The 15418-nt window shown below is 38.6% G+C and overlaps 1 protein-coding gene across 1 annotated transcript; it reads left to right on the forward strand.

Annotated features, from left to right (window-relative positions):
- Window positions 1-4698: 4698 nt before the first annotated feature.
- GMII (golgi alpha-mannosidase II) lies at window positions 4699-14806 on the forward strand. Its single transcript, XM_008795561.6, has 4 exons — window positions 4699-5430; window positions 5785-5934; window positions 7131-7163; window positions 11584-14806. The coding sequence occupies exons 1-4, from the start codon at window positions 4855-4857 to the stop codon at window positions 14329-14331; spliced, it is 3507 nt and encodes a 1168-aa protein (XP_008793783.4). The 5' UTR covers window positions 4699-4854; the 3' UTR covers window positions 14332-14806.
- Window positions 14807-15418: the final 612 nt, after the last annotated feature.

Raw genomic sequence — 15418 nt, forward strand, 5'->3', positions numbered from 1 at the left:
CACAACATTTTGTATTAACGATGCTCTATTTTCTTCAAAGTCTAGAAGAAATTTATTGAGTTTTAAAGATATACGTCGTAATGGTTATCATATTGAAACCACCGACGAAGGCAACAAAGAACTTCTTCTTATTACTCAAATGAATTCGGGCCAGAAGCTTGTTTTGGAAAAGTTGCCTGCTTTCTCATCTGGGTTGTATTATACACCGATGAAAATGATTGAATCAAATGTTGTAATGCACCAAAAGTGCACTGATCCAAAGATCTTTATGATTTGGCATAATCGCCTTGGACATCCAGGTTCTATAATGATGAGGAGGATTATTGAGAATTCACTCGGGCATCCATTAAAGAACCAGAAGATTCTTTTACCAAGTGATTATCTATGCTCTGCTTGTTCTCAAGGTAAATTGATTGTTAGGCCATCCCCCTCAAAACTTGTTGTTGAATCTCCTTCATTTTTACAAAGAATTCATGGAGATATTTGTGGGCCTATACATCCATCATGTGGACCATTTAGATATTTCATGATTTTGATTGATGCATCAACTAGATGGTCACATGTTTGTCTTCTTTCTACTAGAAATGTTGCATTTGCTAGACTTCTTGCTCAAATAATCAGATTGAGAGCACAATTCCCTGATTATCCAATTAAGACAATCCGATTGGATAATGCAGGTGAATTTACATCTCAAGCTTTCAATAGCTATTGCATGTCAATTGGAATTGATATTGAACATCCTGTTGCTCATACACATACTCAAAATGGTTTAGCTGAATCATTCATCAAAAGACTTCAGTTGATTGCTAAACCTTTGCTTATGAAATCAAAATTACCTGTTTCTGCTTGGGGACATGCTATATTGCATGCAGCATCATTAGTTCGAGTTAGACCGTCTGCTTATCATAAATATTCTCCCTCGCAACTTGCATTTGGTCAACCACCAAATATTGCTCATCTTCGCACTTTTGGTTGTGCTATATATGTTCCAATTGCACCCCCACAACGCACTAAGATGGGTCCTCAACGTAGACTTGGTATATATGTTGGTTTTGATTCTCCATCTATTATTAGATACGTTGAGCCCCTTACAGGGGATTTGTTCAAGGCACGTTTTGAGGATTGTCATTTTGATGAAACAGTCTTTCCATCATTAGGGGGAGAAAAGTCGATGCCTGAAGCACGACGTGAAATCACTTGGAATAATTTGCCCTTATCTCAATTTGATCCTCGTACAAATCAATGTGAACTGGAAGTTCAGAGGATTATACACTTGCAAAATGTTGCAAATCAATTACCGGATGTATTTACTGACACCAGAAGTGTAGTAAAATCTCATATTCCTGCTGTTAATGCTCCAGCAAGGATTGAGGTCCCTGAAGGACAACTTACTAATAAAGCAGCGAATGAGTCTGACGCACGCCTGAAGCGTGGAAGACCTATTGGATCGAAAGATAAGAATTCTCGGAAGAGAAAAGTACAAAGAAAAGAAACTGGAGCTCCTGAAGAGGCCATACCCACAAAACAGACCATAAAATTTGGTGCTTCTGAAGAGACCATAACTCCCATTCTACAATCTCCAGGAATACAACTTCCTGAAAAGGAACCTCCTGAAGAGTTATCCCCTGAAGAGGAACATATACTTGAAAATAATGAGATCTCAATACATTATATAAGTACAGGAGAAATATGGGATAGAAATAAAACTGTTGTCGACAACATATTTTCATTTAAAGTGGCTCTTGACATTACCAGAAGTAATGTTGGCATTACCAAAGGTAATGAGGAAAGTGAGCCAAAGACCATCGAAGAATGCCGACGTAGAAATAATTGGCCAAAATGGAAAGAAGCTATTGAGGCTGAATTAAGCTCATTAGCAAAAAGAAAAGTTTTTGGACTTGTAGTCCAAACACCTGAAGGTATAATACCCGTTGGATATAAGTGGGTATTTGTACGAAAGCGTAATGAAAATAATGAAATTGTGCGATATAAAGCACGACTTGTTACACAAGGTTTCCTGCAGAAACCTGGGGTTGATTATGAAGAAACTTATTCCCCCGTTATGGATGCAATTACATTCAGATTTTTGATTAGCTTGGTAGTTACAGAAAAATTAGATATGCGACTGATGGATGTGGTCACTGCATATTTATATGGATCATTGGATCATGATATATATATATGAAAATCCCTGAAGGATATAAAATGCCTGAAGCATGTAATTCAAGTACATCCCGAAGCATGTATTCTATCAAGCTTCAAAGATCTTTATATGGGTTGAAGCAATCCGGGCGCATGTGGTATAATCGCCTCAACGAATATTTATTGAAGGAGGGATTTGAGAATAACCCTATATGCCCATGATTCATTAAGAAGTCAGAATCCGGATTTGCTATTGTTGCAGTTTATGTTGATGATCTTAATCTTGTTGGAACTCCTGAAGAGCTCACAAGAACCGCTACTTATTTGAAAAATGAGTTTGAAATGAAAGATCTTGGAAAAACAAAATTTTGTCTCGGTCTGCAACTCGAGCATTTTCCAAATGGAATCTTTGTTCATCAGTCAACATATACAGAAAAAGTTCTGAAGCACTTTTATATGGATAAAGCTCATCCTTTGAGTACCCCAATGGTTGTTCGATCACTTGACGTGAAGAAAGACCCATTTCGTCCTCCTGAGGAGGATGAAGAAATTCTGGATCCCGAAGTACCATATTTGAGTGCTATTGGTGCACTAATGTATCTTGCAAATTGCACTCGACCTGATATAGCCTTTGCAGTTAACTTATTAGCAAGATTCAGTTCTACTCCAACCCGAAGACATTGGAATGGGGTCAAGCATATTCTTCGTTACCTCCGTGGAACAACTGATATGGGATTGTTTTATCCTAATGGATCAAACTCATAGTTGATTGGATATGCAGATGCTGGCTATCTATCTGATCCACACAGGGGTCGATCTCAAACAGGATATTTGTTTACTTGTGGAGGTACTGCTATATCATGGAAATCTGTGAAGCAAACATTATCTGCTACTTCTTCGAATCACTCAGAGATTATTGCTATCCATGAGGCAAGTCGGGAATGTGTTTGGTTGAGATCACTAATTCACCATATTCGAAAAAGGTGTGGTCTATCCACAATCAATGATAGTCCAACAATCTTATATGAAGATAATACTGCTTGCATCACCCAGATTAGAGGAGGCTATATTAAAGGTGACAGAACGAAGCATATTTCACCTAAGTTCTTTTATACTCATGAACTCCAGGAGAAAGGTGATATTGACGTCAAACAGATACGGTCAAGTGAAAATCTGGCAGATTTATTCACCAAGGCATTACCAACCGCAACATTTAAGAAGATTGTGTATAACATTGGAATGCGACAACTTAAAGACCTTTGATCATGCATTTTTCAGGGGGAGTCAAGGACCTTGAAGATTTTATGCCGATTATACTCTTTTTCCTTCGCTAAGGTTTTGTCGCACTGGGTTTACCTTTGCAAGGTTTTAATGAGGCAATCCTAAAGCACTTGGTGGTACACAAGAATACTGTACTCTTTTTCCTTCGCCATTGGTTTTTTTCCCACTGGGTTTTTCCTTGGCAAGGTTTTAACGAGGCATATTCTTTGTGTGTGGTCATCCAAGGGGGAGTGTTATGAATCCACCGTATTTGGGTGGATGACCACTTAACCTTCACCTCTTGAGTTTCCCCACCTCTTGGGTTTTCCATCTTTTGTAACTCCTAGATGTGCCCCTTATCCCTTGGGGATGTCTACATTCATCCACCTTTTTACCTTCTCTTGTCCTTTAATTGTCTTGTGATTATGACTATTATATCTCCTCTTTATAACCCTAGGCCTATAAAAGGGTACCTTGAGGAGGATGAAATGTACACAAGTAAAAAAGAAAGAAAGGCATTAGAAAAAAATGGAAAATACTATTAGTTCATGAAGAACTAATTTTCTATAATTTCTGTGTCTTATTTATTTTCTTGTCTCCAATCTCTTTACCTTTTATTTTACAACAGAAAGATTTTTTTTTTTTTTTTTCTGAGGAGAGGGCTTAGTTTAAAAAATGACAAGAGCATACGATCCAGGGATATATATATAATTATATAAAACTTGGAAAGGGGCATGGGTACAAATTCTCTTTCATGACAAGGATTACACGCCTTGGATCCAAACCTGAAATTATTATTTCTATCCTTTTAATGTTAGACTACTCGAGTTCTCGATCAGATGCAATTTTTCAGCGGGAATTGTTCTTCTTTTGTTGCCCTTCCCGCAAAATCGGTTTATAAAAAAATTAATATCATTCTAAAAATATAGTAATTTGTAATCTACCCCTTGGTTAAGATTACTCGGAAGGATGCATACCAGGACCGTAATTAAAACGTCAACTTTCCAAGGAGTCGGTTGTATCCTTCGTGCGAAAGAAGGATACACCTTCCTTCGCACCGCTTGACCGTTAGATCATCCCCATTTGACTGTGAGGGCTGCGCGTACTGATGGTTCGTATTGCTTTGAGATCTATGCAGTGGATGATCCAACGGTCGGAAGGCGCGAAGGAGGGTGATTTTTTTTTTCGTGGGAAGGATGCAACCGTGATGGAAGTTCCAAAGGGGGGAAAAAGAAAAAAATCTGGACTTCCGGGCCACGCTTACCCACGGGACCCCACCTCCAGACTCGAAGTCTCGTCCTTGGAAACACGAGCCTGGAAGAAAACAATCCCTTGACACGACATGGAAGAAAACAATCCTTTAAGAGTGCCCAAAGCTTGTCCGAGAAGCAGCAGGCCATAGTTCAAAAGCGGCAGCAGCCGGCAGCTGATCGCTTCCCGAATCGATCCCAGATGGCCTTCTTCTCCGGCGGCCGGCGAGGCGGCGGCGGCGGCGGCGGCGTCCTCCTCCCTTCCACCTCCAAGCCCAAGCCCCTCCGCAAGCCCTCCTTAGCCGCCGCTCGCCGCCGGAGCCATCTCCGCGACCTCCTGTCCCCCACCTCCACCTTCTTCGCCCTCGGCCTTTCCATCTCCGTCCTCTTCTTCCTCGCCGTCGTCATCGGCTACGGTGTCCCCAACTCCCTCTCCTCCTCCCCCTCCAAGCAGCGCCTCTTCCGCCGCCCCACCTTCCGGAGGTCCGCCGACGCCGGCGGCGCTGGCGGCGTGAAGGGGGGCGAGATCGCGGCCGCCGCCGTGGACATCACCACCAAGGATCTGTACGACCGGATCGAGTTCTCGGACGTGGATGGTGGCGCGTGGAAGCAGGGGTGGAAGGTGACCTACGTTGGGAACGAGTGGGACAAGGAGAAATTGAAGGTGTTTGTGGTGCCCCATTCACATAATGATCCCGGATGGAAGCTGACGGTCGAGGAATATTACAATCGCCAATCTCGGCATATACTGGACACCATCGTGGAGTCGCTTTCCAAGGTGAAAATTTGCAAGAATCTTGTTTTTCCTCCAGATTTTAATTTTTAAATGATGGATGTTATGACTTTCTTATACTTAACTATTTTTGCGTAAAGCGATTCTTCGATTCTTCGAGGAGCTCTAACCCTTTTTTTGCACAGATGTTTCCTTTTGCCGATCGACTGATTAAATCACTCCTTTACTAGTATGATTTGCTCATTTTAGTGTCGCGAGGAAAGGAGTTTGATTAATGTTGCTGGATGGGCTATATGTCTTTGTTGATGTTGGTCACTCGTGGGTTTGGGTGACTTAGGTTTTCTTGTTTTGAGGCTCCTTAAGGGATCTAAGGACTGTGTTGGGGCTTATTTTTTTCAGGACACGAGGCGCAAATTCATCTGGGAGGAGATGTCATATTTGGAAAGATGGTGGAGGGATGCCTCAGAGCTTAAAAGGGAGAGATTCACCAAGTTGGTCAAGAACGGGCAGTTAGAGATTGTAGGAGGAGGTTGGGTGATGAACGATGAGGTAAGCCAAAGGACAATCCAAGTAATTCTCGATGAATGAATATCATGTAATACTTTTGGAGGAAAATGAGTTTTATGTACTTGCATATAATGGTCACACACAAGAAGCCTGAAATTTATCAGAAAAAGGATTTCCTTTTTATTTCTCATGATAAGGTATAATCTTATAAATTCATTCTTGTTTTGTTTAATTTAGATAAATTTGGCCAAATTCCCAGTGAGCACGACCTTATATATATATATATGCTTTCCGTGTCTAGAATGCCTTGCTTAAACTCAAATGTTTTTAGGATATTTGGTTGACAGATGATCAATATTTTTTTCTTTACATGGTTTCTTTATGGCTTATGTTAATTGATGCTTGAGCAGTAGAAGTTTGATTGCACCTGAATTGTAGTATTTTAGGGGAAAATACAACTGAAACCAAAAAATTTAGTCTAACTTCAGTGGATAATTCAACTTTTTCTCGTTGATGTTGTGGTCACGTAGGAACTTAAACTTTGGTTAGACCACCTTGATTTGTTGCCAGCAATCACTAGGTTTCTGCCACATTTCATGAGATAGTGTTCAGGAGCCAGTGAGCTTTACTGGAACTAAATCTGTAGTTTGGCATCTCTTATGAAAATTTATCTGCATAGTCATATGATATGATGCCATATTGGCGGGTTTTTCCCCACATTATTGGATGGTGATGGGTTCAATGTGAATTGTGAAGGTTGGGTGCAAAAGGTACTTTGTTGATCGCCAAGCCTTTTCCATTTTTATTCATTTAGCCATTATTAGGTTGATAACTTTTTGAAAGGTTTTGTGGAACCACATATAGGGGATGTATATGTAGAAGGCCATTCAGGAGATTGGTGGTGGGCCATTAGGATAATGTTAGTGCACTGATTGAAGTTTAATTGTCATTCAGCATCTGGCAGTTGGGGTTCAACACTTCAACTTGTATCACTGGGTGGTTCTCTACAACAGTCATGCTCCTGATCAATCATCTATTGTCGATGATTCACCGCCTTCCAACCGGTGCTTGAATCGAGCTCTTGTATATTACACCCTAGTTCTTCATGTAGAATCTTGATATGATGAAAAAAGTTTTATAAGGCTGTTCCATAATAAACATGATGTTACTCTTTTTCTTTTACAATTGTCCTTGTAAAAGTATTTTTCCTCTAAAGCTGATTCCTTTCTTCTTTGCAGGCCAACTCTCACTATTTTGCTATCATAGAACAGGTATATTCTTTGTCTTTATTCAATTAGTCTCATTAAGGACTAACCGCTGTAGATTTTCAAAAATAAAAAAAAATATTTGCTTTCACATGTGATGATGTGGTTTTTGTCACTGATATGTTTACTTGGTGTGATTTGAACTTGAGAAGCCTCTTTCTTTTGCTTCAAATATGGTTGCAATGTATAATATGAAGATTCTTGGAAAATGCTGGGTGTAATTAAAACGTTTATTTGCTGAGAACATATTGATGTATTTGAGGACATAGTAGAGTTTTTATAGGTATTTATTGATCACATCTATGTCTGTGTGATGCATGAGCATTATGCTTAGGCACGCACACATGCATACTAATATGATGCAAGCAAACCCATCAATATACTCATGCAGTCTGCTATGTTGGAATTAACCTCTAAAGTTTGGTTGTTCATGTGAATATGTTTAGTGGCTGAAAAAGCGGCTTAAAAAGTTGAAAGAAGCAGCCATTGCCTATCACAAGGCCATATTGTTTTGGCGGATTTTAAGCTGTGAAAAACACTTGTTAAGATCATAGTTTCTGAGATGACTAACTGCCAAGAGCCAAGATAAACAAGTTCTGAGATTGGAAATATTACAATTGATTTTGAGAAAAGACTTAAGTGTAGAAAAGAAAAAAAATAAATTTATCTCCAATAAAATTCTAATTTACATGCTAATGTTTATAAGGAAGCTTTTATCAATGACTTTCCTCTGGGATAAAAAACTTTTATTGATGCCTATAACTCTACCTTTCAGGTCTTCACAATTTTGATGCTTTATGATTGAGATAAATACAAAGGCACTTTGAGTTCTTGGGTCTAAACAAATGTGCTCATGATTTTCTTGGGATTTTCAACAGTTTATGGTGGAATGCTTATAGGTTGTCAACCTCTTAATTACATGATGACTAATTTTCCCTTGACTATAAAGAAGCATGACCATTGGGGGACAAAACCAAGGATTTGACATTTAGAAGAACCTCAATATTCCAATTTTGCTAGAATGCCAAGGTTTTCTGACTTCCATAAAAGACTAATGAGAGGGTAGAGCGTTTTGAACTTTAATCTGGAAATTAAAATGTTGAAGTCTAATATAGTACCCTTTAAACTTGTAGCTTGTAAGCGTGTTGTCAAATGTGTTTGCTTGATTTTATATTACATGATCCATAAAATCCTCAAATAACATGATCTTTAGGAAACTGTCGCCAACTTCTTAGGATAATTGAAATTCATGCATCCAAAATTTAGAGAATTAACACATCTTAAAGCATCACTAGTTAAAAAAAAACCCACGCAAATGCATGTTCTTGCTACTAAAGATTTTAGATGTGAGATAAATTTTAGAAAGAAATAATATATCACGTTTTTTCATCTAGATAAGCTTAAGTTTTGCCATGAGCAATAAATCACTTTGAATTTGAATGTTGGAGAACATGGGATGGGAATCTTGTTAAGTTACTATGCTTATAATCACAGAAATCCCAACTCAAGGTGAGTTTCCTTGGATTCCCTGGAGTCTAGCAGTTTTAAGATCCTTTTTTTAATGGAAATTTAATATGGTTTAAAGTTTAAACCTCTAAAGGAGAAATGTAAGAAGGGGCTATTATGGGAATTTAAAGTAGTATGTTTTTAATCTAGATAAGTTTGAGTCTATGACCAACGGTCATTATGAATTTGATTTTTCTTTTTGAGAACATGGGACTCAAATTATGCAAACAATCATAGAAATCCCAACTCGAGGAGAGTTTTCTCTCAGACTCCTCAGAGTCAGTAATGTTAGGATTTTTTGTTGAAATTTAGAATGGTTTAAACCTCTAAAGAAGAATTTTAATAAGGAGTTATTATGGAAACTGAAAAGTTGGGAAATTTAGCCGCTTTGATACGGTGTTAGGATCAGCTGTCGTCAATGGTGTAATCAGCGAACCACTTATTGAGGGCCAGTTAATCATTTTCCAACAATAAGTGGCTGTTGTAATACCATACTTAATCGAAAGGCTTTGTAACCAGACTTCCCTCCTCTTTTTGCTTCTTGGTTGTGGCATATAGTAGTAGTGTAATATAGTGTTGGGAACTGTATTTGAGATTTTTTTTCCCTGTATGGGCCATCTGTCTCTCTCTGTATTTCACTTCTCATATTGCACCAGAAAATCCGTCTCTTTTGCCACACAGCTCACTTTCCTTACTTATATACATTCTTCTTTTAATAAACATGCCATTTCAAGATTGCTCTATAACAAAAATATAAGAGAGAGAGAGAGAGAGAGGACTGCTGCAAAAAAGGAAAGAACTATATACTATGTAGCCAGATCCCATTCCTTCTTTTTGTTTGCTTGATTATGTTACATAATAGGCAGTTAATATTGGCATGGGAAACAATGTTTAATAATTTAGTTTAGCATGGGGCCCATTTGTCTCAGTTTGCATCTTACTTCTCTTGTATAAATAGACTATTTTCTTTTGTGCATAAACATACCTCTCCATATTTACTCTCTAATTAACAACTATGTAAGAGAGATGCACATAAGCTAAAGTGGATCACGTATCTATCTTCAAACTATCATGATTGTTGGAATCAAAATTGAATGCTCCTTCATCTTGAATAAGCTACAAGCATCTCGCATGCCCGAAACTAGCAATGTATAAGTGAAGAGAATCAGAGATAAAGGCTCATACTTGTAACCATTCAATGTTCCTACCTTCTTTTGCTCCTACTATCTTCCTTTCTCAGATGATCTATATCACCTTTTTTCTTCCTTTCTTGTTCATATTCTTGTATTTTGTTTGGAACAGTGCATCCTGGTTTGCTCATCCCAAAGGAGATTGTTAATTTTCTTTTTCAAAACAGTTACAAGGATTTATATCCTAACAGCAATATAGATGAGATTGTTTCCTGTAATCCTGTTTGCTTTATGAGTACTGTTATCATATTCTCTTCATTGAAAATTGGCATGCCTTATGCCTATTGTGCAAGACATTACTACTGTAGCTTTGATCAATGATCATTTTTAGTATAATGGTCAATCATAATTAGTAAGAATAGCATCTTTATATTTGGATGATTTTCACAACAGACTTTCATTTTATTTCACTATCTAGTGCAAGGTTCAAAACTCAATTTTGGTTTTTAGTTTCAGTGGAAACAAAGGAGTTTCTGATTGAGTAGTTCAACAATTTCGGTAATTCCACTTCTGATCTGGCAGCTTCAATCAAAAATTTCAAAAGATAAAAGATAAGAGTCGAATAAAATTAGGAAAAATCCGCTAAAAACAAGACTAAATCAAGATAATAAATTAGGATCAGTTTATAATATGTAATATTGTTTAGGACCTTTGGATGCATCAATTCAGTGATTTCATGCTGAGAGAATCAAAATTTATTTTTTACATATTTTTTTTATAAAAAACCTATATAAGGTAATGTAATACTTTACCTATTTGATGGATATTTAACATGTAAAAGTATGAATTTCTATTTGATTTGATGTACATCAAAAGCTTTACTCTCAGATCTTTCCAAATCTTCTCAAAACCTGCAAATTATAAGTTTATTTGAGAGGAAATAACTACTCCTCATGTTGAAAGAGATGAAAAAGATAACAAAAAACCTAGGTTGCTCATGTATAAAATAAATTTGTCCTGGAAGTTAGTTTTGGTCAAAGCTCTAAAATCAGCTGCAATCAGGGGTGGAAATGAGCGAAACATGAGCCACGAGCCAAGCTAGTGCTCATTCTATAATTGAACTGAGCTTGAGCTTCTCAAGGGCAGCCACTTCAAGAGATCTAGTAAGAGCTTAAGATTATTTGTGGCTTTCATTTTATGCTTGGTGTACATTCTATTTTGCATAACCTATATTAATTTTTATAATAAAAAATTATAAATTAATTATTTGTATAGATGATTATTAAAATATTATAAAATTTATCAATTATTTATATATTCATACTGGAGCTAATTCAAGCCTAGCTCGAGTAAACTAAATCTAGCTGTAGCCTAGCTCATTTCCTCCTAACTGAGCAAGCCAAACTATAGCCAATTGCTGAACGTGCTAGCTCATGAACAGATGGCTCATTTGCCAGCCCTAGCTGTAGATCGATTCTGGAAAGACTTGATAATTTTGGGTTTGGTTTGGAGTTATGGGAGGACTTCAGACCATGGTCTAATGTTTTCCTATGATATTTTTGGTGGACCTTATAATCCTGTTTAATCATATCCATGCTTTATAGGTTGCTTATTTGAGATTATTCATGTTAAAGTGTTTACGACCTTATGCATTTTGCATTCTATTGATTCATGCACCAGGCATATACTTTCAGTCGTAATTTTGATTCTTCTAGTTAGATGTTGAATTGAACATACATTTTCTTCAACATACTACCAAGTCTTCACTGACCTCTTTAAAACTGATTCAGATGACGGAGGGTAACACATGGCTAAACGATACCATTGGTGTTGTTCCAAAAAATTCTTGGGCAATAGATCCATTTGGTTATTCAGCTACTATGGCATATTTGCTCCGCCGTATGGGTTTCCGTAACATGGTTATTCAGAGGACGCACTATGAACTGAAAAAGGAGTTGGCTTTGCAAAGGAACCTTGAATACATATGGAGGCAGAGCTGGGACATGGAAGAAAGGACTGATATATTTGTCCACATGATGCCATTCTATTCTTATGATATTCCACATACCTGTGGACCAGAGCCTGCTATTTGTTGTCAGTTTGACTTTGCTCGGACACGTGGATTTAGCTATGAGTTCTGCCCATGGAGATTGGATCCAATTGAAACTAATCCAAGTAATGTGCAGGAGAGAGCAATAACACTTTTAGACCAATACAGGAAGAAATCAACTTTATACAGAACAAATACACTTCTAGTTCCTTTAGGGGATGATTTCCGTTATGTTAGCATGGATGAAGCAGAAGCCCAATTTAGGAACTATCAAATGCTTTTTAATTATATAAATTCTAGTCCCAATTTGAATGCTGAAGTGAAGTTTGGCACTCTTGAAGATTACTTCTGTACCCTTCGGGAGGAAGCAGAAAGAATAAATTTTTCCCATCCTGGTGAGATTGGATCTGGAGAACTAGAAGGTTTCCCATCTCTTTCAGGTGATTTCTTTACATATGCTGACAGGAATCAGGACTATTGGAGTGGTTACTACGTTTCAAGACCATTTTTTAAAGCAGTTGATCGGGTACTAGAACAGACACTTCGTGCATCCGAGATGTTGGCTGCATTAGTTTTGGGATATTGTCAGAAGTCTCAATGTGCTAAATTACCAGTCAGCTTCTCCCACAAATTGACGGCTGCGAGGAGGAACCTAGCTCTTTTCCAGCATCATGATGGGGTAACTGGTACTGCTAAGGATCATGTAGTAAAAGATTATGGTACACGAATGCATACTTCTTTGCAGGACTTGCAGATATTTATGTCTAGAGCTGTGGAAGTTCTTCTAGGTGATTTCCGTGATAAATCAGATCCTACCTTATTATCACAGTTTGAGCCAGAGCAGACAAGGTCAAAGTATGATGTTCATCCAACACATAAGGTCCTTGATGTGCATGAAAATCATGCACATTCTGTGGTATTCTTTAATCCGTTGGAGCAAACAAGGGATGAGGTTGTAATGGTGGTTGTAACTAAGCCTGACATATTTGTACAGGATTCCAATGGGTCATGTGTGAAGAGCCAAATTTCTCCTGAGTGGCAGCATGATAGCAAGGGAAAAATTTCTACTGGGCGGCATCGTCTTTATTGGAGAGCTTCTGTTCCCGCCATGGGGTTGGAGACCTACTTTATTTCCCGTGGACATAAAGAATGTGAAAAAGCTATACATGCTGAGCTGAAAATGTTTCCAGAATCAGATTCATCATCTTGCCCTCCTCCTTATGTCTGTTCAAAACTAGAAGGGGAAAAGGCAGAGATCCATGGTCTTCATCACACTCTCACATTTGATTTAAAACATGGTCTCCTGCAGAAGATAAGCCATAGGGATGGCAAACAAACTGTTGTTGGGGAAGAAATAGGCATTTACAGGAGCTCGGGAAGTGGGGCTTATTTGTTTAAACCAAATGGAGAAGCTCAACCCATTACTGAAAAGGGTGGGTCCCTGATTATATCTGAAGGTCCTTTGGTGCAAGAATCTTACTCTATTCCAAAGACCATGTGGGAGAAAACTCCAATCTCTCATAGCACACGGATTTATAGTGGAGAGAATACCGTACAAGAATTGCTTATTGAGAAGGAATACCATGTTGAACTCCTTGGTTCTGATTTCAGTGACAGAGAACTGATAGCTAGATTCAAGACAAATATCGACAATGAGAGGGTTTTTTACTCTGATCTAAATGGCTTTCAGATGATCAGGAGACAGACTTATGATAAAATCCCTTTGCAGGGAAATTACTACCCTATACCTTCACTTGCATTCTTGCAGGATTCGTTAGGCCGCCGCTTCTCAGTCCATTCTAAGCAGCCATTGGGGGCTGCAAGCCTTAAAAATGGGTGGCTTGAAATTATGTTGGATCGCCGTTTGGTCTATGATGATGGCCGTGGTCTGGGTCAAGGGGTAATGGATAACCGTCCTGTGAATGTGCTCTTTCATATCCTCACAGAGCACAACGTCTCTGCATTGCCTTCTGCACATGCATTGTTGAATCTCCAGCCATCTCTTCTCTCCCATCGAGTAGGTGCCCACTTCAACTACCCAATGCATGCATTTGTAAGCAGGAAACCGCTGGAAAACTCCTTGAAGACATACTACAAATCATTCACACCATTGGCTGCACCCTTACCATGTGACTTACATATTGTAAATTTCAAAGTCCCACAGCCCCTAAAGTTTCCCCAGGTACAGCCTTCAGATTCTAGATTTGTTATTCTGTTGCGCAGGAGGGGGTGGGATGCTTCATATTGCAGAAGGGGTGGACTTCAGTGTTCGAATATAGGGGATGAGCCTGTCAATCTGTTCTACATGTTCAAAGATCTAGTTGTCTCTAATGTGAAGGCGACTTCCTTGAATCTCCTACATGATGATACGGAGATGCCAGGGTACATCGAGCAGTTGGGAGATGTAGCTCAAGAAGGTAATGTGCTAATATCTCCCATGGGAATACAAGCGTACAAATTTGAGCTGCAGTCACAGTTGGAAGTATAAGCAGGACGCAAGCTTTACATTCTTTCCAGGCTATCCCCTGGAAGGTGATTGACTAAGCTTGACTGAGGTCTGCTACTCGCCAATCATACCTGGTATCACTAACTGGGACGAGATTTTGGAAGGTGCTGCACAATTTGTTTGAAATTTGTGAAGTTGGGTCACCTGCGTATGTCCTTGTAACGATATTGTGCTTTTGCGAAAGACTAAAAGAATAAAATCAATAGAGAAGCAACTTTTACAGGTTTCTGAATCTTAGATTGGCGATGCAGCATGTGGAGCTCTGTTGGGATGCCGATTGCTGGTTAACTTTAAATCATCTTCGGAGCAGCTTCTTTGGAGTTTTTTTTAGAATTTCTTTAGAAAAATTAGGTGCTCTTGCAACTTATATGCTAAGTGAACTGTTTGGAATTGCTTTACAAAATCTGCTCTTACATAGTTACATGATGAAGAGGTGCTGATGATGAGATTCTGGCAAGTTCTGCATTCAATTTGCTGTTCTTAACACATTATAAAGTTTTGCACATGCCGTTTACCCAGTGGCCACCAATCTCGAGCAGATTTACGGAAACCACAAGTTTTTCTGTTTGCAGGCAAGGGGTCGGGCATCATGGATACACCATGACCAAGGGTTGGGCTCTGAAGCGGGTCGCAGTCCTTTCTTTTTCTCCAACCTCATTTCATCAGAGGTAAAGCCTCCCTCAACCTCCTCCTTACTCCACCTAGCCATAAAACAAAAAGAAAGAAAGAAAGAAAGAAAAAAAAGGTTTTCTGATTCTTATGGCATTTTTTTTTTTGTAATATAAAAATTTTCATATCATTCTGGTACAAGCACATCCAACAAAATAAAAAAAAAAAGAAAAGGATAAAGAGGAGAAGGTGAGGATTCAATACTATTCTAAAGCGAAACGCCAAAGTGCCGAGCGGTGCACGCAATTTGTCTCTTGATATATATATGTGACTCGGGCGTACAAACCTACACAAGACCATGAGTAACCCTACAAAAGAGAGTGCTTGACACCAATCTTAGCATGGCTTTGGATCCAATGGATGGCAATCACCAAATCTTCTTCGAGAGATGCTCTTTCAT

Source organism: Phoenix dactylifera, chromosome 11 (assembly GCF_051530095.1).
Source record: "Phoenix dactylifera cultivar Ajwa chromosome 11, Ajwa_hap1_PhDact_Kaust_v1.1, whole genome shotgun sequence".
NCBI lineage: Eukaryota > Viridiplantae > Streptophyta > Magnoliopsida > Arecales > Arecaceae > Phoenix > Phoenix dactylifera.